The sequence below is a fragment of the Vombatus ursinus genome, unplaced genomic scaffold (genome assembly GCF_900497805.2).
Source record: "Vombatus ursinus unplaced genomic scaffold, bare-nosed wombat genome assembly UNPS02014165.1, whole genome shotgun sequence".
Classification (NCBI taxonomy): domain Eukaryota; kingdom Metazoa; phylum Chordata; class Mammalia; order Diprotodontia; family Vombatidae; genus Vombatus; species Vombatus ursinus.
Window position 1 is genome coordinate 332,698 of NW_020953943.1, and position 24,320 is coordinate 357,017.

The window sequence follows — 24,320 nt, forward strand, 5'->3', positions numbered from 1 at the left end:
CAGATTTCATCCCAATTTCACCATCATCTCACCCCAACAAATGAATGTCTATCCAAACACAAACTCAATCATCCGTCATTAACCAACCCCAGGGCCCCTTTGGGAACTCAATCTTGTTCAACATAATTCAAGCCCAATCTCTGGGTTCGGCTTCAGGCTACTCTCACCAGTCTTTATCTTCCCTGAAGATCCACCCAAAGAACCCATTCTTGTTATGGTAGGAAAAAAGCTGGTTTGGTGTCAGAAGAGCAGCAGGTCCTCTGGAACTCAAGCTAACCCCCCTGAGCCTCAGTTTCCCTATTTGTAAAATGATAGAACTGAACAAAACCCCCTCCTTTCCTTAGCTTCACCCTCAGCCCTTCCACATTTATCCTCATTATGTCCATAGAACAAACCTCAGCCCCATCCTACCCTTAGCCAGATCCTTGGCCATTTGACTTTTTTTTGGGGGGGGGGGTTGAGGCAATGGGGGTTAAGTGACTTGCCCAGGGTCACACAGCTAGTAAGTGCCAAGTGTGTGAGGCCTGATTTGATCTCAGGTCTTCCTGACTCCAAGGTCAGAGCTTTACCACTGCTCCACCTAGCTGCCCCACCTTGGCCGTCTGAAGCCCTGACTATAGCCCTCCTCAGCCCCAATCTTTTGGTCACTGCTCCAATAGAACGGAAGGCCCCTTGAGGGCTCTTCACAAGGTCTTGGACAGAGTTTGTGGCTGACTAATAAAGGCCTGTTGCAATGCATTTCTAGTGTTGCAGAGAGGAGACAGGAAGCAGGGCTGGGGTTGAGGTTTTATTGCTCAGGTGCGGGGCCCCCACGTTTTGGAGGGGCTCCTCCACTGCTCCCTCCCCCTAGGCTCGTGGCCGATCCCTCCAGAGGGAGGCTGCTGAGCTGGTCATGTAGGGAGCACATCTTCAGATGCAGGTAGTCCAAAGCAGCCACCTTCTCCCTGCACGGAGGAGGGACAAGAGCACTTAGATGATGGGGCATGGAAGCATTCAAGGTCACAAAGGCTTTGAGGTTTGGGTCAGAAGCAGGAGAAGTAGTAAGGGTCAGGGGTCACAGGTCATTCTCTCAGGGATCACACTAGGATGTCACTAGCTGGTCATGATAACATCAGCAGTCATGTCATGGTCATGTAGGTTAGGGTCAGGAGAAATCAGCGATAGGGCTCGTACAGGATGTCAGGGGTCATGATGAGGCCCTGATCACAGCTATAGCAGGTCAAAGGTTTAGGGACACACTGGGGTCAGATGAGGTCAGGGGTCAGGCCTCTCACTCAGGCTTCATCTTGTCTGTGAGCAGCAGGTTCTTGGCCCTGAGGGCCTCATCTTGGGCCAGCCTCAGAGTGGAGCTCAGAGCCTCAGCCCGCACATGCTTCGCCAGGGCCTGGCGCTCTAACTCCTGCAGTGACAGGAGGGAGAACCAGGGTCTTCATGGTGCCCATTTACATTCCCATTCCCCACTTGGCCGGCCCCGTACCAGGTTCCCGGGGCGGGGTGGGAGTGGGGGTGGTTCGTACCAGGATCTTCTTATGTAGCCGCTGGCAGCTGGGGCACGCAGGGGCCAGGCCACGCTGCTTGACTTCGTCCACCAGCGGCGTCAGGGCCCGCTCCAGGAGCTGCTGCAGGGACTCCGACGACAGCTGCCCCTGGCTGGGGGCGATGGGCTCAGGTTCGGGCACTTATCCAGACTCCCCACCTCCATCACCCAGGAGCCCGAACACAGCCCTCCAGCTCCGAGATGCCCGGGAGCTTCCCCCTTCCCATCCCTTTTTCATCAGGACCACGACCTTCCAGATCCGAGGTGCTCTTGGAGCATCCCACTCGGGTCCAGGTAGGGCTCCGGGACCACGACACCCCTCCCCAACCCCAGGCCCTGCGGCTTGGGGCGTCGGGGATTTACCTGCCGCAGCGAGTGCAGGAGCCCGGCCGGTCCAAGGCCATAGCGAGCTCGGAGCCTCGGCGGGCGCTGCCCAGCTGTCGACCCAGCTCCTCCAGCACAGGCTTCACGGGACCCAGGCCCTCCAGCTCCCCCCGCAGTGAAGCCACGGACACGGCAGAACGCTCCACCCTGGGGGCAGGGCAGGTATGGAGGGGCTCAGCAGGCCACATCCCAACAAAGTCTGGGTCCCCAAATTAGTGGCACCCTGCGTGGAACCAACTTCAGACCAGCCTGCTCCTGCCTTTTCATCCTTCTAAAGCCCTTCCAGTTCCCAAATTGGCCCGCCATTTCATCTTCTACAGCTTAGGGGCCTTGCCCGGGAGGTCTGAGAGGACCGCGATCAGCCCTCCCGGCCTACTCTCGGAGGATGGGCATTGGGGGCTCCCGAGGGGGAGGAGCGGAGGATCCTCACATGGTACAGAGCTCGTCCGCCCGGCCCCGCAGCTCCTGGAGGCCCCGCGCAGTCTGGGCCTGCTCCTTCTGCGCCCGCTCCCACTGGCCCAGGAAGCCGTCCAGCCGCCCCCCGAGACCTCCGAGCAGTCGAAGCGCCTCTTGCACCGCGCCCTCCTCCTGATACCAGCGTGCCGTCAGCGAGGACACCTCTCTCCTGCCCGGGGAAGCCAGCGAGTCGTGCTCAGGGGTCTGCCTGCTCCAGGGACCCCACCTCCAGAAGCAGAGTCCCAGAGCCTCTCCCCCAGTTCGGATCCCTTCGCCTCCTCTCTTCTCACAAGCCCGGGAAAGGCACCCCTTTCGCCGATAACTGACGAGTAGCTGCCTTGCTGTTCTCTCCACTTTAGGGGCTGGAATGAGCCCTCCTGGTTTCCAGATTGGTCCCGCCCCAGTATAGCTCCGCCCTCCACACCTAATCGGTCTTGAAATTCCCACTTCCCAGACTAGCCCCTTCCATTCTGTTCTAGAAACGCACGCTCCCAGGTTAACTCTGCCCTCTACATCCTAAAATGATTTGGAATCTCAGCTCCAGGATTGGCCCTTCCTTCTCTGTCCTACGAAGGCTTGGATACCTTCCCAGCCCCGTCGGGCAAAATAGCTGCGCCCCTCTGTCCTAATGTGGCGCCCAACGCCCCCCTCGGCCCCGTCTGACTGGCCGGCCTCGGGTCCGTCACCTAAGCTCCTCCAGGCCGGCGGTGACCTTCTGCAGCTCCAGTTCTCCACTCTCCCCTGTGCGCCCCTGGCCCTGGCCGTCGCTCTGGCCTTCGAGCCCGTCCCCGGGCTTGACTGGAACCCTCGGTCCAGAGGGCTCCGTGGGGCTGCCCGTCTGGGGCGTGGAAGTAGGACCGGGCTCAGGCTCCAGCCCCGGTTCCGGGTGGCGCTCGGGCTCGGGTTCTGGGTCGGGCTGGGGCTGGGGTTCAATGTGGGGCTGGGTCTCTTCGGGGGGCGGAGTGGGGCAGGAGGAGACCAATGAGTAGCGGGACAGTCCGGCCTCCAGCTGCTGTTCCAGTTCCGGGAGCTCAGACTCCTGTCGTTTTGGGGACTCATCCTGCAGCTGCTGCTGGAGGAACCGGAGTTTCTCCTGGGGAGGCGAGGAGAAGGAAGGCCTGCTGGGAGCCTGACCCCGATCCCTCTTGCTGTCACTGGGAGATGGGCGGGTTTCCACGGGCTTGGGGCGCGGGATGACCAAGGCCGGCTCACTGGGGGGGGGGGTGCTTCTGCCGATCTGACTTCCCGCCCCCCAGGCTCGGAGGCTCTGGGCTCTCTGGCGGGCCCAGCGCCCGCCCCGGGACCCAGGCGTCCCTCACCTCCAGCAGGGCCGAGTTCTGCTTCAGGACGTTTGTCTTTATCTCAGCGTCTTCCACTGAGCGGGTCACCTTCCGGCAATTCTCCTGGGACCGGACATCTGGGGCTGGGGGTGGGGGCTAGGGGAGGAAGCCCTCCCCGGGGATGCAGGGGCTCCCCTTGGACCCAGCCCCCGGCTAGCCCCCATCCCTGCTTTAACGCAAGTGACCGTGCCCACAGGCCTCCCCCAGACCCGCCCTCAGACGAACCAAGTGCCCTTTCCTAACCAAGACCACGCAATGCCACCCCAGGGGTCCTGGACTCGGTTGGCCCCGCCCCTTTAACCCCGCCTCACCTACCCCGTGGACCCGCCCACTGACACCTCCTTGAATTTCTTCTCACCTTCAGCTGGCTACAATATCCCTCCAGCTCCTCGGCCTCCTGCCTCCTACGCTCCAGGTTCTCGCTCAGCACCGAGCACTCGCTCTATGGGGAGGAGAGGCCCAAAGCGGCAGAAGAGTTGGGGGCCGGCAGGAGGAGTGTGGGCGCGTGGTGGCCCGCGCAGGCTCAGACTCAGAGAGAGACGGGGATTTTCTGGGGTCGAGGGGGTGTGTGATGGTTCCACAGGCTCACCAGGGTGTCCAGGGCAAGGCCCTGCCCCCCCCCACCAACCCAGGATTCACACGTGAGGGGTCATGGGGGGAGATCTAGGAAGGGGAGGGGTTGTTCTGGGCTGCGGCTAGTGGGACCTGAAGCGACTGGACGTGCTGGTTGACCCGGGTGGTCTTCTCCTTGAGGCTGGTGATGGAGTCCTTGGCCCGCAGCAAGCCGCTGTTCACCCCATTCTGTAGGACACGGAGGGGCTCAGGGGAACAGTACCCCGCACTGAGCTGCTTGTGTTCCCCAGCCCTGGAGCCAGGCAAGTGCCCTCTCAACTCTAGCGGTGGGGAAGGGAAGCGAGCTTTTTGGAGATTCATGGATTTGGGGTTCACTCGTGGGCCCTAAGGCTTCCCTGCCATGTCACATCCTAATGCCTGGAATTCAGCCAACTTGGGTTATTTGCCTCAGTCTCTTCCCACTCCTGAGTCTGTCCAGACAAAGGCAGACCACCTACTTACGGAGGTGAGGGTGATAATGTAGTGGGGGATGGAGGAGATGCCGCTGAGGTTCCCTCCTCACAGCTACCAAAGCGAATTTCCTAAAACACATCTCGCTGACCTGCTTAACCAATTCAGACGTCTGTCCGGAGAATCCAGCATCAAATAGGAGCTCTTAGTGAGCCCCCTAAGAGAAGCTCTCTCTTTATGTCCTCTTGGGCCAGCCAAGTTGGCCTGATTCTTGTCACACACAATCTCACACCTTTGCACAGCCTGTCTCATTCCTGAGCAAATCACTTAACTTCTGCCTGCCTCAGTTTCCTCAACTGTAAAATGGAGATAATAACAGCACCTACCTCTCAGGGTTGTCGTGAGGATCAAATGCGATGATCATTGTAAAGCCCTTAGTAGTGTGTTTGGCACATAGTAGGCATTATAAAATTCTTAGTTCCCTTTCCCTTCCCTTGTGTCTTCCAATCCCCTTGGCATATAGTAGGTGTTTAATAAATGCTTGGTGCTTCATTAGTTGGTTGGCTCCATGAGGTTCAAGACCGGAACTTGAAATTTGGCACTTAAAGCCCAGAACCCGGAGTTGAAATGCACCTAAGGCACTGTCCTGTCCAACCCAGAAGCCAAAGGCCCGATTCTGTTTTCCAGTCCCTCTGTTCCTCTCCTCTTCTGAGGCCCCCTCAGTTTCCATATCTCCATACTGGGGGTAGGGGGAAAGGGAGGAGGGGGTGGTGTTAGCTTCCATTCTGCCGTTCTGATTCTGGGCCAGGGAGTGTGGAAGCCTGGGCATCCTCCAAACTGGGCTTTAAACCCACTCACAGAAGATTGAGCCTGAGGGCACCTTCCACAGCCTAGAACCCCGATCTGTCTTGGAGACCCCAAATATGAGTCCTGGACCTGAAGCCTCAGGTCTAAAAGAGTCACAGCGTGAGTCCACAGAGTGAAATGTCACCGGTCACTCAACCATCAGCCTGGGGTCTTAGGTCTAAATGAGAATCAGGCCTTGAAAACCAGTCTGGGAATGAGACCCTCTGTTCTAAGCAAGGACCACAGGGACTAGTAGGTAGAACCGAAGGCTGAGCTTGGGGGGCACGGGCGGTACTGGATGCAAGCCCTCTGGGAGGGGGCCTTACCAGCAGGTCGGCAATGTCAGGGTCGTCAGGGGCCCAGGCTGGGGCCGAGGCGGGCAGGCTCAGGGCGGGGGGCGAGGAAGTCCCAGAGGCAGGCAGGGCCGGCAGCTCGTCGGTGGTAGACTCGATCCTGGAGGAGTCAGGAGGCTCCACGGCTGCCAGGTTGAGGAGGGAGACATTGGTGCAGGCCGAGGAGCGCTTCAGGTCCAGGCACCACTGCATGGGCTCATGGGACATCCGGGGCTCTACCCTGGAAGAGGTGGTTGGTCAGCTCCCCTGACTCCCTGGGAGTCCTGGCTTCCTCCTTTCCCCTCTCTCCCAACTCTGAAATTTGCCCCAGGACTCTGTCCCAAACAAGTCACTTTCCCTGGCACCCTTGGGAGCCTGAGTTCCCTCTCTCCCATCCCCCTCAGCCCCCCAGCAAGCCCCAGGGCTCTACCCTGGAGGAAACAGTTGGGTCAACCCCCCCAGAGACTCCTGAGAACTCCAGCTCCCTCTTCTTCCCCCTAGCCAGTAAGCCCCAGGCCCCCACCCACCCATGGAAAGACACAGCCTTCTTTTTCTTGGTGATCCCCTTTCCGGGGCCAGATCCAGCCCCAGGGGCCTCAGGCCCCAGTGGGGTCCGGTTCTCGGCCCCCGCCGGGGGATCTCCGGCTTCATGGATCTCCTTGGATTGCCAGATCGTCTTAACCACCACACTCGCCATGGTGTGAGTGGTGGGGGCGGGGCCCGGCCCAGGTGCCGGGGAGGGGGGTGGGGGGTCCACCGAGACCCACCACCCACTCTGACCCCCTGACCCCAGCCCCTGCCAGCCTGCCTCACAAAGGGTCCAACCACCTAGAGACACTCCCCTGGGGGTGGGAGGATCCTAGAATCTATTAATCCAGTCCTTCCTCCTTTCCTAGAATGACAGTGGACTCTCCCAAGGCTTAAACTAGAACCTTCTGAAGTCAGGCCACAGAACCTAGGAGTCCATTACCCCCACCTCTGCAACCCAGAATGGAAGTTCCCAAACAACATTCCCGGAACAGTTCAGTGAGCCAGGTCATGGATCCACAGGGTAAGATATCCACCTCCCTCTATAATTCATAAAGAATTTCACCAGTCTCATTCCTGAAACTTTCCAATGGACCAGCCTGCTGGATTCATGGGGTGAGTTCAGAGGAAGATTTATTAACATTCACAGGGAAAGTAGCTTTAAGAGTTGGAAACTGAGTATAAGTTCAAAACTAAGTACAAAAGACTAATTTCTCACAAGGAGGAAACTAAGGAACAGAGAAGGAAAGGGCTCTGCCCAATGCCTCTCCTTCGAATTTGGAATGGACTTCTTCAGACCCTGTTCCAAGAACCCTTAAAGGGGCAAATCCACTGATTCCATTTGTGGGGAGGGGGGGTCTCACAACACTAGAATCAAAAGGACCTTAATATAAACCCCTCCTCATACAGAGAGGAGAAGCCAAAGTCTCCCCCTACAATTCAAAATGGGCCTCTCTAGGCTTCCATCCTAGAGCATAATCATGGGCTAATTCATTAATTCCCTACCGGGGAAACTGAGCGGATATTTCTAGTTCCATGGTTGCTAGAAACCAACAATGGGCCAACCCATGGACTTCACGGGGGTAGGAGGAGAGATAAGAAATCATAGAATTTAATTCGATAAATATCACTTAAATACCCACGATATTCACAATCCAGTGCTTGGTACAGAGAATGTGAAGATAGAAGCATACTGAGGAAATATAACTTGTGTGCAGACAAATATAAATTGGGACTGAAATCACTGTCATTTTAGTTCTGATACTTTAACGAGGCAAGAGTACTTTTTGGTTGAATCAAACAATCAGTTCTGAGTGTGAACAGGGCCTATACACCTCTTTGAATTAATCAAAGTCATCGTGAGAGATCTCAGAGCTGGATTCTGAAGAGATTCGGAAGGTCTGGATTGGAGAGATGGGAGCCAGCATGGCATTCCAGCACACTCCTGACGAATAAAGAGAGGGCTTAGCTGTGGCAGGTAGAGATGCAGGATATATTGATGAGAGTCATTGGTTCTACAGATATCTTGAAATGAAGGACCCAGGCTGAGTGAAGTCCCACCCAAGAAGAGTTCGGCTGTTTCCTCAACCTTCTGCTCCCAATACCTGTCTATCCACAGACAATATTATATAATCTATTCTTGCATTACCCAAAGGTTTCCTGGCAACTGAATTTTGTCTCAACCACAAAGAGGCCGGAGTATAACTAGAGACAGATATGAATGTGAATTTAGGCAGAAAGCTGTCCCTCTGCCTAGGTGTTAGGAAGTTTCTTAACTCTAGGCTTACAGTAACTATGACGTGAACTCAGAAATTTTCATCCAAAATCAATTCCTTAAAGCCAAAGAGAAGTGAACCAAGTGGATCTTAAGGGCCCCCAGACTTACTATATTGCCACCCCCTACTTCAAATGAATTAATATAGTAACAACTTGTTATATAAATAAATACAAGTTACATAGTGACAGGGGCAAAGGAGAGACAGCACTTGGGTGGATCAGGAAAGGTTTCACGTTAGCACCTGAACGAAGCCAGGGACACTAGAAATCCTAAAGGTGGGAATGAAAAGCAAGTCTACCCCAGGCCCAAGGGAGAACTAGAAAGAGATGGACACAGGGGCTGGACCATCAAGGAGTCCGGTTTGACTGGAACATAGTGGGGCCCTTGAGGGCAGCATGTCATCATATTAATTATCCATTGAGGGAATAGAATATCTACTTGAACCGTCAGCCCAGTGGTGTTGTAACTTTCTCTCTGGCACATGCCAGGATGGCCTCAAGTTTCCCTCCTGGACACCTAAGGGCACACAGCCTTCAAATTTCTAGACTTCTTCCCCCAGCTCCAAGGCTGTGCTCCGTAGGCTGAGTGGTTTGGGTTAGCACCTGTTGGCCAGACTTGAAATTAATTTAGGGGATGAAATAGAATATCATTCAAAATATTAAAATATAAAATTTTCTGTCTACGCATACATAGCTCTCGAGCCACTACCCCCTCTCGTCTCTCCTGAATTCCCATATTCAGAAACTTGGCATGCTGTGAATTAAGGGGATGTCTACCCCAAGCGTGCAAAGTAGAATGGGTGGATGAGAACAATTTGTTCCAACAGCCACGAAGGCAGGCTGAAGCAGGTGCCATGGAACACTGAGCACTTGGTCAAATGTCAAAGACACCAAGGTCATCCGCTGCATCCTGGGCCACCGCTAGTCAGTCATCCTGACTTTTGTCTTGCCACTGGACTTTAGTGACTCAAGAAGTGAGGGAGGCTGATGACTTTGTGCAACTCTGCCTCACTTAAATCCAATTCACACCCAAGTGAAGATATCACCTGTGATGTCATTGGCCCTTTTTGGAAACAAAGGACCAATAACACATCAGCATCTGGCTTCCTGATATCTGACCTTTATTTTCTGTGATTACATCAATCTGATGAGATGGTAGAACTGTCCATTCCTTCCCTACTAAATCAGGCTACCAAGGTTCCTTCCAGTTCTGAAGTTCTTTTGCTCCCATGGGTCTTGCATGATACGTTGTCTCTTCTGGAAGAGAAGAGCCCAGAATCATGTTCCCAGCTAAACCATCTTCTGCTGGTCTCATGGCCACGGCTGGCTACTGCACCTCTTTCTTTTTCTAGATTCTGGCTTCCATTGGAGTCTTCAGATGAGATGCTGCCTCTTCCCCATTAGAGGAAGAGTGGCCTCACCATTTCTCTTTTAGTCCAGAGCCCAGAGGCTTAAGCTTAACCTCTTTTAGTGAAGGAGGAAACCCTTTCATGGGCTCTATGTAGCTAGCTGTTTTGACTTGCAAAGATCTTAACCCTAGAGACAAGGCTCACCTTCGGGAGAGAAATCTGTTCATTCCCATTGTCTCAGCTCCACGTGACTTTCTCTTGATTCCTAGAGCCTCAGCTACATTCTCTCCAGGAGGAGATCCAGGATCCAAGCTCACAAAACATCTAGGGATTCAATCTATTTTTTATACTATCATGTCTATCATCCCAGAGAACTCTTTGACTTAGGGGTAGAGACTTTTTGTAATTCCCACTTAGACCCTTACGAGGATACTGTGCAGACCACTTTTTTTTGTGGAGAACAAAATTCCACAACGCTGTATGGTCTCAGGCCCCAAAGTTTTTTCTCAACCTCCTAAAATCCTTTGGTCCCATATGCAAATGAAAAGAAAGAGGGAAGGCTAAAACAAAAACCCTTGTGTAGCCCAGCCAAGGCAAGACTCTTTACCTCAGTACTTTTTCCCTGAAGACCTGCCTTTATTTCGTCCATCAACCAGTCTCCCAAGCCAAGACTCACCCACCCGGAGCTGTGCCTCATTGAACTTGGTTGGCTAACACATCACACCATTGACTGGCACTGAGCTTGCCATCCACCAAAGCACCGGCTCTCAGGCAAACTGTTGAAAGCTGCTGAGGCTGCCAACTGTTATAAATCCCACTGGGCTCCCCAAGGTGGGTGATGAAGGAAAGGAAGAATGCATGGGAAGAAGTATTTATTAAGCATACACTGGATTAAACAGTGAGGGTACAAAGCAAAAAGAAAGAGTCCTTGACTTCCTCAACACACCAAAGGGGAACTGAGAAGTCAGAAGGTTGGCTTGGATCTCTCCAGGAAGAATTTACCCATGGCAGGGGGTTTGCAGAAGACTATTCCATAGTGAGTGGGTCATGGGGGTGGCAGGGGGTGACCCCAGGCAATGAGGAAAGCTCTCAGATGAGCCAGCAGTAGAGGGGGCATGGTCTGCAAGTCTAAAGGAAGTCAGGAACTGGGCAGGAACTGGGCATGGTGTTCCCCAATCTCCTTTGTTTCTAGTTAGTGATTCTGAGAAAGGATGTAGATGCCTTTTCCCTTAAACCTTTCCAGAAACCTTTTCCACATATTGCTGGAAGTCTCCTTCCTTGCCACATCCAAGGATCCTGAAAGGCAAGCAGGTTTAAGGGATCGCTGGGGATGAGGCTTACCTACCAGGGCAGTCTACCTATACACCTTCCAGCACCTAGTACAGTGGCTGGCACACAACGGGTGCTTAATAAATGTTGATTGACTGACTTTCCGTTTTATAAAATGTATAATAAACCATGGGTAGCTAAGTGGTGCATCGACAGCGTGCCAGGCCTGAAGTCAGGAAGGCTCATCTTCCTGAATTCAAATTTCGCCTCAGATATTTACTACCTGCATAACCCTGGCAAGTCACTTACCCCTGTTTGCATCAATTTTGTCAAGTGTAAAATGAGCTGGAGAAGGAAATAGCAAACCACTCCAGCATCTTTGCCAAGAAAACCTCAAATAGGGTCACGAAGAGTCAGACACGACTGAAACAATTGAACAGCAACAGAATAATAATAAGCTGGGCAATCACAGCATGCCAAGTTTCTGAATATGGGAACTCAGGAGAGACGAGAGGGGGTAGTGGCTCGAGAGCTATGTATGCGTAGATAGAAAATTTTATATTTTAATATTTTGAATGATATTCTATTTCATCCCCTAAATTAATTTCAAGTCTGGCCAACAGGTGCTAACCCAAACCACTCAGCCTACGGAGCACAGCCTTGGAGCTGGGGGAAGAAGTCTAGAAATTTGAAGGCTGTGTGCCCTTAGGTGTCCAGGAGGGAAACTTGAGGCCATCCTGGCATGTGCCAGAGAGAAAATTACAACACCACTGGGCTGACGGTTCAAGTAGATATTCTGTTCCCTCAATGGATAATTAATATGATGACATGCTGCCCTCAAGGGCCCCACTATGTTCCAGTCAAACCGGACTCCTTGATGGTCCAGCCCCTGTGTCCATCTCTTTCTAGTTCTCCCTTGGGCCTGGGGTAGACTTGCTTTTCATTCCCACCTTTAGGATTTCTAGTGTCCCTGGCTTCGTTCAGGTGCTAACGTGAAACCTTTCCTGATCTACCCAAGTGCTGTCTCTCCTTTGCCCCTGTCACTATGTAACTTGTATTTATTTATATAACAAGTTGTTATATAAATAAAGACAATTACAAGACCACCATGGTGTCTTGTAATAGAGCTGTTCACTCAGTAGGAACAGAGCTGAAAACAAGTCAAGGGTAGGAGCTTCAAGGAGTGTGACTCCTGGCAGCAGAAAAGAGAGCTAACCATGGATTCAAGGGAGACTTGCCTCTGGCAGTTGGAAGTTGAGCTGTAGAGTTGACTTGGGAGCTGGCCTAGAGAGGCTTCTACACTGATAAGGAATCTCCATGGCAACATATTTGGCAGGTTGTTACCCAGGCTCTGGCCGGGAGGCAGCCCCTTCCACTTTGGGGTCACTTGCCTTATTAGAGCGTTTTCCCTAACATCAAGCCTAAATTTTCCTCTTTGAAACTTTCCCCCTTGTTGCTAGTTATGCCCCCTGGACCCAGCAGAGTAAGTCCACATCCTTCTCCACATGACAGCCCTCCGAGACTCAAAGAGAGCAATCATACCCTCCCTTGAGTCTTATCTTGTTCAGGATAAAGAGTCCAGGTTCCTTCAGCTGCTTCTCACATGTCAAGGTCCTTGACCATCCTGGTTGCTCTCTTCTGGACACTAGCTTACCACACCGTGGCACCTGGAACAGTTCCGAGTTCTCCAGATGTAGTCTGATGAGGACTGAGGCTGTGGGATGATCTCATCCTAATTCCTGGGACCTGTGTTTCTCAAGGCAGTATAAGATCGTGTTAGCTTTTGCAGCTGCCACGTCACACTGCTGCACGTGTGGTCCACAAAAACTCCCATTTATTTTTTCATATCACTTGTTATTCAGCCAAATTTTCTCCATCACATTCTTGTGAAATTGATTTTTTTGAACTGACGCACAAGACTTGTGTGATAACCTCACAAGAAAACATGGGTGGCTTTGATGAGTCAAAAGCATGATTTGCACCTGCATTCATGTGCCTTGGTCATATGTGTGTCCCTCAATGTTCATGCCATGGCCACCCACGTTCCCCATGAGTGTGCCCTTGTGAGCATGGGCCAGGCACGTCCATTCTTCCTACTCAGAGTAGATGTATTTGTGGGATTGTATGCCCCTGATTAATGGGGGAAATCTTTATTACTACTTTTCTTTCTAGGCTATTTCATTAAATGCTTTTACTTTGAACTAATTGTGTCCTTTGCCTGATTAGTAAAAGTAAACATATTGCTGAGGGCTCATGAGTTATGTTTTTGAACATATGCAGACCCACAAGGAATGTTAAAGCTGGAGTAGGTTTTCTGGGGGGCCCTTGAGTCAAAGGGGGTGCCTTCAGTTGCTATGCAGGAATAAGGAACTAGACTCCTGCTGGTCTCTTCCTAGCTTCCCCCTTGCTGTTAGGGCTCTCCCCCCAAAAAATTACTTTGCAGATATTATTATCTGCATACGTAATAGAATGAAGCTCCTTGATGATAAGATTATTTATTTCTGTCTTCATATCCCCAGCACTCAGCACAGTGCTTGACATGCAGTCTGAGCTTAATAAATACTGGTGGAATTGTACTGAATTTGTCAGAACAAACCTGGAGTATTGTAATCAGCTCATTGATTCGGCAACTATTTATTTATCGCCTTCTATATGTAAGGAGCTGTGTGTGCTGTTCAAACCTGGGTACCACATTTGAGGAAGGACATTGATAAGCTGGACAGCAGCAAGATGACAACCAGCTGAAAGAACTGAGGGATTGGAGCAGAGAGGTGGCACAGTGGATAGAGCACTGGCCCTGGAATCAGGACGACCTGAGTTCAAATCTGGCCTCAGACACTTGATGCTTACTAGCTGTGTGACCCTGGGCAAGTCACTTAAACCCAATTGCCTCGCAAAACAAAACAAAACAGAACAGAACAAAACCAACTGGGGCTGTTTAGCCAGGAGAAGAGAGGACTTTGAGGGCATGCAAAGGCTGCTCCATGTCTTTGGAGGACTTGGGAAAGACGTGAAAGGCTTGTTTGGTTGGTCCCAGAAGACAGTCCCAGGAACCACAGGTAGACGCTGTAAAGAGATCAGTTTTGGCTTGCTGTCAGTAAGAACTTCCTCACGATGAGGGCCAGGCCTAAGTGGAATGGGCTGCTATCTCTGGAGGGAGAGGCATCCCCATCGCTGGAGAATCTCCAGGCAAGGTCTAGAGGACCACTGGTCACTTGTGGATTGGAGATGGCCATGGAGGCTTCCCTTCCAGCCCTGAAATCCCGTGCTCTTGTGATTATCAGGCTGAATAGAGGAAGGAATGTGGAGCTGGATATGACACTGGTCCCCACATGGGGACCTTCGCTTGTGTGTCCAAGTAAGGCTTTCCTTTAGTTTATAGAAATACAGCATGACATTGGGTTAATAATGCAGTGAGAAGATGAATTACTCACTAGGTGGTGACCTGTCTGAAACAACAACCAATCAATAAACATTTACTAAACACCTACTGCACGCCAGGCACTGTGCAAAGTGCTGGGGATTCAAAAAGAGGCAAAAAACAGTCCCTGCCCTCAAGGAGCTTACAATCTAATAATGGGTCCATCCACCCAACCTTGCTGCTGCAGCCATATCACAGCAACACGAGGTCCAGATTCGAGGAGCTCTCACAGTAAGGTCTTATTCTTTCCCCTTCTGGGTGATCATTTGTGGAAGATTCTTTACTCCTTCTCTGAGAAGTGAATTGTCAAGGAAATCTCCTGCCTGACTCTAGAACTCAAGAACTCTAGAATTAAGGATCACCCATGAGGTAACCCTCAAGGTGAGAAACACCAGTTCTCAGGACTGCTAGTCTCCGATTTGTGCTCAGAGAACAGGTCCATCTTGGGATTGCTGTTTCCATCACCAATGCCTATAGAAGACAGGATTAGTAACCTGCGGCCTCAGGTCCAGCCTCAGGCTCCCTGAAGCCCAGCCTTGTGGTTTCGTGGCCATGTGCAGAAGTTTGCCATTTCTACATCTAGTCAGAGGCTCAAAGACTCCTGCTCTTCTCACAGATGGGAAGAGAAGAGAGTAGCAAATTTTGGATCACTCCCTCTCAAATTTCCCCAAGTCATCAGCTCTTCCTCCTCAGCCACCAATAAGGGGACCATTTTATCACCACAAAGCAAAAGGCCTTCAGAGGTATATCCCCATGGATGTTTCATGGGGGTTAAACTTTCACTATCTATACAATAAATCTCTGTAGAAGAAATGCATACACATAAAGTAGCTACCTATAATGTGATGTTGGAGAAAAAATTACTGTGCTCGGCACCCAAGCCTGCCAGAAATTGTGTTTTAATTTGTGATTATTCTCAATCCAAGCATTTTTCTACTTAGAGAGAGAAACATCCAACCTGAATGATCTTGGACATCTTTTTTTTTTTTTTTTTTTTTTTTGCTTAGGCAGTTGGGGTTAAGTGACTTGCCCAGGGTCACACAGCTAGTACGTGTCAAGTGTTTGGTCTGAGGCCGGATTTGAACTCAGGTCCTCCTCACTTCAGGGCCGGTGCTCTACCCACTGCACCACTTAGCTGCCCCTTGGACATCTTTCTAACAAGTCACCATTTATAGGATTCACAGTCAAGACTGAGCAAGGGTCTAGAGTTTAGGTAACAGTTCAGTTAAGAGTTGGCTTAATTAAACAGTACAAGAGTCACAATTTCTGGCACATTCCAGAGAAGCATTTTCCTAAAACTATACAACCCTTCCTACATGATACCCTTCACGATTTCTCCTTCCCAGTGGGTCAAAAGTGAACAAAAGCAATATTTCCATTAACTGAAATAAAGACTTTTTTTCTGAGCTTAGGTGGATCATTACCATAATCCCTTCAGGGCATGAGGAAAGGGGGTGCAGCTCCTAGGTGCATCAATCAAGGGTCTCCTGCCCTGGCCCCTTCATCAAACTAATTATTTCAGAGAAGAGTCCTTCCTGGGCTGTTAGCAAGGAGAACAGAATACTGTTTCAGAACAGATAGTTAAAGAAAGACTGATAAGATTTCTCTTTCAAATTGGTGCAAAGGTTTCAAAGTAGGATCATTTAAAAACATCTGACTCTGGTGATATTTATTTTGGCTATGAGTGCCTTCAATGGACCACGTAGTGATTAAAAGTGACATGTTCACTGCCAACAGCTTTATTTTTTTTTCAAGTGAGGTAATGGGGTTAAGTGACTTGCCCAGGGTCACAGAGCTAGTGAGTGTTATGTGTCTGAGGCGGATTTGATACAACTTTAACTTTTGCTACAAATCCAACATTCTCACCCATCATTGCTCCAGCACCGTCTGTACAGACTCCAATATAATTTTTCCACTGTAAACCTTCATTTGTGAAAAATTCATCTACTTTAAGATATCTATCTTCCCCTCTTGTGTGCTCCTGCAAAGGGCAACAAAATAACTCCTCATGCATGCTTCCTTCATAAACATTATTTTACGTAAAGTAACAACTGTGCCATGTTAGAAATACCAGTTGTTTCATCTAACTGAACTGCAAACTTTGGGCTGCCCTTAAGCCTGGTAAAGAGCTGCTGGAATTGATTATTACTAATTTCAGAAATTCTTTTGGAAACTATCATTTGATAAAGGAATTTTATGAATTTCATCCCCATACTTTTTGCCATGATTTATCTCTGACATCTTAACAGCGGCAGGTAACACGAGATCTTTTATCGAGTAGGGCTTTTTAGTTTTTGCAATTAAATAAAAATTTCATAAGCTTCAAGTTGACAGTAACAAATTTCCCAAAACATTGTTTTTCTTTATTTGAGGATTTTAAAAGTTGTTCAAAATATTTCTTTGGTTTATTGCAGTACATTGCATGCTTGGCATTAAAATGTCATTTTAGTTTGGCTGGTTTCATGCTCTCTGCAGCCAAAACATCATTACAAATTGAGCCAAGAGGTTTTTCCACACCATCATCATTATTACAAGTAAATCCATATTGCAAAAATGATTTGATATATTTTCTTTTTCTTGTCAATTTAGGTGTACTACAACCTGGTAGCAAAGACTCTGACACATTGTCATTGGTATTTTTACCTCTTCTGTCTAGATTTAGCCACTTATGCACAACCAAAAAATATTTTGTCCTAAAATATATATATAAATATAAAATATATAAACATATATAACATATATATATAAAATATAAACATTGCAAATAATGTCTCAAATAAATACTAGCCTTAGTTTATGAAACACCTTGAACAGGATCAAAAAGATATCACTATGTTAGAGTCAAGTTACAGTGTGTCAGACTATGGCGGATCAGACCAATATGAGCTCAGAATGCTCTACCACAGGTCAGGAAAAAATAGTGCACATGAATGTTTGGGGTGGATTCTCTAAATTTGCACATTTAGCATTTCCTTTCAGTTACTTCAAGTCTCTTTTGCTCATTGAGCACAGCACCTTCTCTGATGAGGGCATGCCACGCTGGACGGTCCTGTGCCAATGTCTCCCATGTCACATAATCAATTCCAAAGTTCTTACGAGAGACCTTGAGAGTGTCCTTGTATCACTTTCTCTGAACACCATGTGTGAGTTCTCCATAAATAGTCTTTTTGGCAAGTGTATGTTTGGCATTCGAACAATGTAGCCAGCCCATCAGCGTTACACTCTCTGCAGTAGAATCTGAATGCTTGGCACTTTAGCTGGAGAAAAGACCTCAGTGTCTGATATCTTATCCTGCCGGGTGATGTTCAGAATCTTCCAAAGACAATTCAAATGGCAGCCATTAAGTTTCCTGGCACGGTGCTGGTATACTGTCCAGGTTTCACAGACACATAACAATGGGGTCAGCACAACAGCTCTGTAGACCTTCAGTTTGGTAGTGAGTCTAATGCCTCTTCTTTCCCACACACTGAACTACCTCTGGCAATGGGTCCTTTTCCTCTTCCTTTCAATATCTAGGGCATATTATCAACGTGTACATCCCTGGAAAGTATACTGCCAAGGTAAGTGAACTTATCCACAGCATCCAAAACTTCTCCATTTGCTGTAACCAATGGTTCCACTTATGGATGGTGTGGTGTTGGCTGATGGAACACCTGTGTTTTCTCGGTATTAATTGTTAAGCCAAAATTAGCATGAGCAGCACAGAATCAATCCATACTTTGTTGCATCTCAGATTCAAAGGCTGCATTGAGTGTACAATCATCTGCAAACAAAAAAATCACGGACCAACTCTCCCTTCACTTTGGTCTTGGCTTGTAGCCTTTTCAAGTTGAAGAATTTACCATCAGTGTGGTAGCTGATCTTGATTACATGTTCATCCTCATTGAAGGCATTTGACAACATGGCTGAAAATATCATGCTAAAAAGCATGGGAGCAAGCACACAGCCTTGTTTCACTTCATTGGTAACTGGGAAAGCATGAGAGCATCGTCCATTATCCAGGACCTAGGCAAGCATGCCGTCATGAAATTGATATACAATGCTGATGAACTTCTCCGGGCAACCAAATTTTGACATAATTGTCTATAAACCCTTGCAACTGACAGTATCACAGGACTTGGTCAGATCTACAAACATTGTGTACAGACCTCTGTTCTGCTCCTGACACTGCTCTTAGAGTTGTTGGGCAGCAAACATCATATTGACTATTCCTTGGCCCTTTCTGAAGTCACACTGGCTCTGAGGTAGATGACCATCTTCCAGGTGAAGAATAAGCCTATTAAGGAGGATTCTGGCAAAAATCTTGGAAGCAATGACTAAAAGAGAGACACCCCTGTGACTGTCAGAGGGCAATCTATTTCCTCCACCTTTATAGAGATGGACAATGGAGGCTCCTCTTGCCATATAACCTGGAGACCCTCATCATCAGTGTGCCAAAAGAGGACAAACTTATAATTCTGGGTGACTTTAATGCCAGAGTAGGCACAGACCATCAGACATGGCAGGGAGTCCTTGGGAGAAATGGAGTTCGAAACAGCAAAATTTCAGTCAGCTTTTGTATGAGCAATGGACCCTCCACCTTGTAAATCTCAGCTGGAATAGAATCAGCCCAGGTGCTCTGCCACACAAAAGGAGCCTAATGGAATTCAAAACCTTTTCTGCAGTTGGAACTCCAGTTAGGGAGGGATTGACTTCAACCTGAGGTAAATGGTCAATGGCTTCAGCATTGATTGATGACAGTCTACTGAGAACACTATGGAAGCATTGAGCCCATCTCTCTAGGATCACGTCCTTATCGCTAATCAATGAGACTCCATCAGCATTGAGTAGTTGAGATGCACCATAGGTCTTTGGCCCACAAATAGCCTTAAGGGCATCATAAAAGTGCTTTGGATTGTTACTCTCAGCACGGAACTCAATTTCATCTGCCTTCTTACTAAACCAAGAGTCCTGCATCTCTCTAAGCTTCACTTATACTTTACTTTTGATGGAATTAAATGCTGTCTTCTTAGAGACGGATCAAGTATCCTGCTGGTAAACCCTGTGGAGTTCTCGTTTTTCATTTAGCAGCTTCTGAATTTCCCCATCATTTTCATCAGACCAGTCTTGATGTTTATGAGTGTCCTGACCCAGGTGAGTAAATGCAAATGTACACCAAATCTCTGAAAGCTGCCCACTCCTTTCCTGCTCCTCTATCACCAACTGTGTGTTGGCTCAGCTTTCCCTCCAAGTCAGCAATAAACTGTTCCTGCTCAGAGAAGAGCTCTAATCTGTTGACACAGATTCTTCTGGTAGTCATTTTGCCTTGGGGCCTCCACTTCTGTTGAATGTGAATATTTAGTTGGAGAGGATAAGTCTATGATCAGTCCAGCACTTTGTGCCACAGATTGCCTTTGCCATTCTCACATCCTGTCTGTCTCTTCTCCTTACAATCACAGAGTGTATTAAATGCCAATGTTTCCTTTCAGGGTGCATCTACAATTTTTTTTTTTTTTGCATTTAGGTAAACAGAAGACAGTGCTGGTGATGAGAAGGTCACAAGATGCACAAGTCTTCAGCAGTAAGTGACCATTGCTGTTGCTGTTTCTAACTCCATTTCTCCCAAGGACTCCCTGCCATGTCTGATGGTCTGTGCCTACTCTGGCATTAAAGTCACCCAGAATTATAAGTTTGTCCTCTTTTGGCACACTGATGATAAGGGTCTCCAGGTCTTCATACATTTTTTTCTTTGACCTCATCAGGGTTCGTCATGGTGGAAGCTTGGGCATTGATGATCATGGCATGACACTTTCCTGCAAGTGGCCATCACATTGTCATGAGCCTGTCATTCACTCCTTTTTGGAGGCCTACAAATTTGTCGACTAGATTAGTTTTGATTGTAAAATCTACACCAGCTTCATGGTGTTCCCCTTCACTGCAGCCACTCCAGAAAAATGTGTATCCAGTTCTGACTTTGGTAAGCTGGCCTTCATTTGCTAGCCTTGTTTCACTCAGGGCTGCTATTTCGATGTAATACCTGCTGAGTTCTCTTGCAACAAGTTCTCTTGCATAGTGAGTTCCTGCCCTGTTTGTCTTTCAGGTCTCCTGGATTTTGTGTTACTCATAAGTGTGTGCAAGCACATTCCATGTACTGATGGTGACTGGAATCATCTCTGCAAAAGTTTTTTGTACATTTGTTTTGTTTTGTTTTGACTGCAGGGCAGGATCTCCACCTGCTATGGTAATCAGGCCAGGATTGGGTAAGCAGACAATTTTTAGGGCACCTTTTCTACCCCTTTCCTCACACCAGGAGGTGAGCAGTGTGATCCTTAAGGGGCTGCTCAGACACCCAGGGGGCTGCCGAATCCCACTGCTGCTTTCAGTGAGAAGACAACCCTACAGCCTGAGCTGCCTGTGTGCAGGATTGTGACTACAGCTCCCAGTGTATCTGTACCTGCTGCTTCATCACTTGCCTGTTGCCATAGGACTTTGAGATAGGTAAAATGGTAAAATGGTATGGGCGATGTCTTTTGATTTGCATGGAAATTGTATTTATGTGAGGCAGAGTTGCACGAAGTCGTCGGCCTCACTCTCTCTTCCAGAGTCATCACAGTCTAGTGGCAACACAGAGTCAAGGTGACTGGTGATGGCCAGGGACGTGGTGGATGGCCTTGGCGTCTTTGATGTCTAACCAAGCTCTAAGCACTCCACGGTGTCTGCTTCAGCCGCCTTCATGGACATTGGGACAAATTGTTTTCACCCACCCATTCCATCAGGGGAAATCTTCATATGCTTGGGGTAGACACTCCCCAACATACCAATGGATTTGAGACCCCTTGGTTACCCTCAACCTAGCTTACCGCTTCTGCTGAAATGGTTTACCTGAATGTGGCCATATGCGTGCTACAGCTTCTTGGAGCCCCAGGTGAGAGTTGGGTGACAGGTGGACACCAAAGGTGGAAAGCAAGCCCTGAAAAGGGTTCAGCAGCCCTCACACCAGGGGTACTAGTCTTCTCTGAATACACCCTACACCCCATAGACCTGGTAGTGCTATTGCTAGGTATGCACAGTTTGGTAACTTTCTGGGAACAGTTCCAAATTGTTTTCCAGAATGACTGGACCACTTCACAGCTCCACCAACAGTGCATTAATGTGCTTATTTTTCCATAGCTCTGCCAGAATTTGTTATTTTCCTTTTTTTTTTGTCATCTTAGCCAATCTAATGGGTATGTGATGGTACCTCAGGATTGTTTTAAATTTGCATTTTTTAAAAATTTTTAGGCAATTGGGGTTAAGTGACTTGCCCAGGGTCACACAGTTAGTTAGGTGTCAAGTGTTTGGTTTGAGGCCAGATTTGAACTCAGGTCCTCCTGACTTCAGGGCTGGTGCTCTATCCACTGCGCCACCTAGCTGCCTCTTTAATTTGCATTTCTCTAATTATTAGTGATTTCAAGCATTTTTTCATATGGTCATGGATAATTTGTATTTCTCCTCTGAAAACTGCCTGTTCATGTCTTTTGACCATTTATCATTTGGGGAATGGCTCTTTTTCTTATAAATTTGAATCCATTCCCTATATTACTGAGAAATGAGATCTTTATTGGAGAAACTTGTTGCAAAGCATTTGCCTGCTTCTCTTCTAATTTCGGCTGCATTGATTTTATTTATACAAAACCCTTTTAACTTTATGTAATCAGAATTATCCACTTTACCTTCTGTGATCCTCTCCACCTCTTGCTTGGTCACAAAGTCTTCCACTCCCCATAGATCTGACAGGTAATTTTGTCCTTATCCCACTTCGTATATGAGGTCACCATTTACTTATTTGGTGGTTATCTTGGCACACAGTGTAAGATGTTGGTCTATTCCTAGTTTCTGCTAGACTGCTTTCTAGTTTTTCCAATGGTTTTGGCTGAATAGTGAGTTCCTGCCCCAGGAACTGGGATCTTTAGGTCTATCAAACTCTAGGCTCCTGTGCTTATTTGCTTCTGTATATTGTATAGCTAATCTGTTCTATTGATACACTTCTTGGTTTCTTAATCAGCAACATTTTTTTAAAATTTCGGTCTTGTAATGTAGTTTGAGGTATGATATTAGTAGATTCCCTTCCTTCCTATTTTTTCCCATGAATTTCCTTGAGATTTTTTTACCAAAACTGTTTTCCTCCATATCAGTCAGTCAATAAACATTTATTAGGTGCCTACTATGTGCTAGGCACTGTGCTAAGTGCAGAGGATACAAAAAAAGAGGCACCCCCTCCAATAACCCAATCTCTGCCCTCAAGGAGCTCACAGTCTAATGGAGGAGACAAACAAATATGTGGCATTTTTTAGGGCAGCTAGGTGGCACAGTGGATAGAGTACTGGGTCTGGCATCAGGAAGACTCATTTCCCGAGTTCAAATTTGACTTCAGACACTTACTAGCTGTGTGACTCTGGGCAAGACACTTCACCCTGTTTGCCTCATTTCCCTCATCTGTAAAATGAGCTGGAGAAAGAAATGGCGAACCACTCCAGTATCTCTGCGAAGAAAACCCCAAATGGGGTCACAGTCTAACGGAGAAGACAACAGTATAGAACAAGCTATAGACTTGTATGCAGTATAGAACAAGAAATAAACAGGAAGGAGGCCCCAGAATTAAGAGGGATTAGGAAAAGCTTCCTGCAGAAGAGGAGATTTTAGTTGGGCTTTAAAGGAAGCTGCGGAAACCAGCTGGAGATGAGGAAGGAGAACATTCCAGTGCTGGGGGACAACTGTACACTGGGAGTGTACAGCCAGGAGGCCAGTGTCACTGGCTTGAAGAAGAGGTGGTAAGGAGCAAGGAAGGTGTAAGAAGACAAGGGGGGGGGGTTAGGCTATGAAGAGCTTTGAATGCCAAAAGAGGGTTTTGTATTTGATCCTATGTCATGGACCTCTGCGGCAGTCTGGGGAACCCTATGGACCCCTTTTCAGAATGTTTTTAAATGAATAAAATAAAATACATAAGTTTACAAAGGAAACCAATTATGTTGGAATGCAGTTATAAAAATAGGAAAAAACCCATATTCTTGGACCCCAGGTTAAGAACCTCTGCTCTAGACTGCCTAGGAACCTGGAGAGGAACTTTACAAGGAAATGAGTCTATAAGCAATGTGTGTATCACTCTGTCTGGGCCCATTTTAGCTGCTGCTGTTGGCACCTAGTCTTGAATGAATGAAAATACATTTATAAAGTGCTTATAATATACCCAGCACTGTGCTAAGTGCGGGGATACAGATCTGGAGCAAGGACTGTTCACCATGTGTAGCATGGGGGTGTTGTTTTGTGACTTTAAAGGAGGCAGAACAGATATCCTTCTCCCGCCACCCTTCTCCAAGGGAGACTTTTGTTCCTTCCAAGAAGGGAAGCAGGAGGTTGGGGCAATGAATACACATAGCAATTAACAGAGAAATCCCATTGATCCAATTCAATAATAAAACCAAAACCAGAGGGAGCATACGTAAGAGAATACATACCAGACAGTACAGAGTGAAGGATCTCTCCCACTGGGAATGAGATAACTCGGTTCCACCGCTAGAGTCCTGGGTCTCACCCAAAGGGAAATTCCCTGAAGTCTCTAGCCTAGCAAGCTGGGGATAGTGACATGGTGGAGATGGCCAGCTTTTCTCTTGAAGCTGGAAACCAGACACACCCGAAGCAACTGCAGTGCCCAAAGAGCCTGAAAAGACTTGAAGAAGGTAAAAAGACTTGAGCTCTCTTCTCTCTCATTCTCTCTCCATCTCACTCATTCTGGCTGCCTTTGACATAGGCTTCTGCATCGTTCTCCACCCACGGTGACAGAATCCCAAGTCGATGGGTTTGGGGACTAGGCTTTTTAAAAAATTATTTATTTTTACATGCATTTATATTCTGTCCTTCTTCCTCAATTGAACAACAACAGAATAAGAAAAAGGAAAAGCTTGCATGAACAGAAATAGTCTAGCAAAACAAATTCCTACATTGACTGTGCCTGAAAATGTATTACTTTTCAGTGCGTCGCTTCTCTGGCAAGAGGTGGACGGTGTGTTTCATCTTCGGGCCTCTGGACTTCTAGACATTGTA

The 24,320-nt window shown here is 48.1% G+C and overlaps 1 protein-coding gene across 1 annotated transcript; it reads right to left on the bottom strand.

Moving 5' to 3' along the window:
• Positions 1-774: 774 nt before the first annotated feature.
• Positions 775-6,615, bottom strand: TSKS (testis specific serine kinase substrate). The gene is made up of 11 exons (XM_027859316.1): positions 6,446-6,615; positions 5,913-6,159; positions 4,423-4,518; positions 4,076-4,159; positions 3,697-3,780; positions 3,064-3,470; positions 2,352-2,546; positions 1,901-2,068; positions 1,518-1,650; positions 1,275-1,399; positions 775-944 (listed from the first exon to the last, which is right to left on the bottom strand). Exons 1-11 carry the CDS (start codon positions 6,613-6,615, stop codon positions 788-790), a joined length of 1,866 nt encoding a protein of 621 aa, XP_027715117.1. The 3' UTR covers positions 775-787.
• Between the last annotated feature and the right edge of the window lie 17,705 nt (positions 6,616-24,320).

Excerpts from the sequence above, each read along its gene's own strand:
- TSKS (XM_027859316.1), bottom strand. The coding sequence starts at position 6,615 with ATGGCGAGTGTGGTGGTTAAGACGATCTGGCAATCCAAGGAGATCCAT. Across the intron at positions 2,069-2,351 it reads GCGGACGAGCTCTGTACCAT|GGTGGAGCGTTCTGCCGTGT; the intron begins GTGAGGATCCTC and ends CCCTGCCCCCAG. Across the intron at positions 1,400-1,517 it reads GGCTACATAAGAAGATCCTG|GAGTTAGAGCGCCAGGCCCT; the intron begins GTACGAACCACC and ends CTGTCACTGCAG.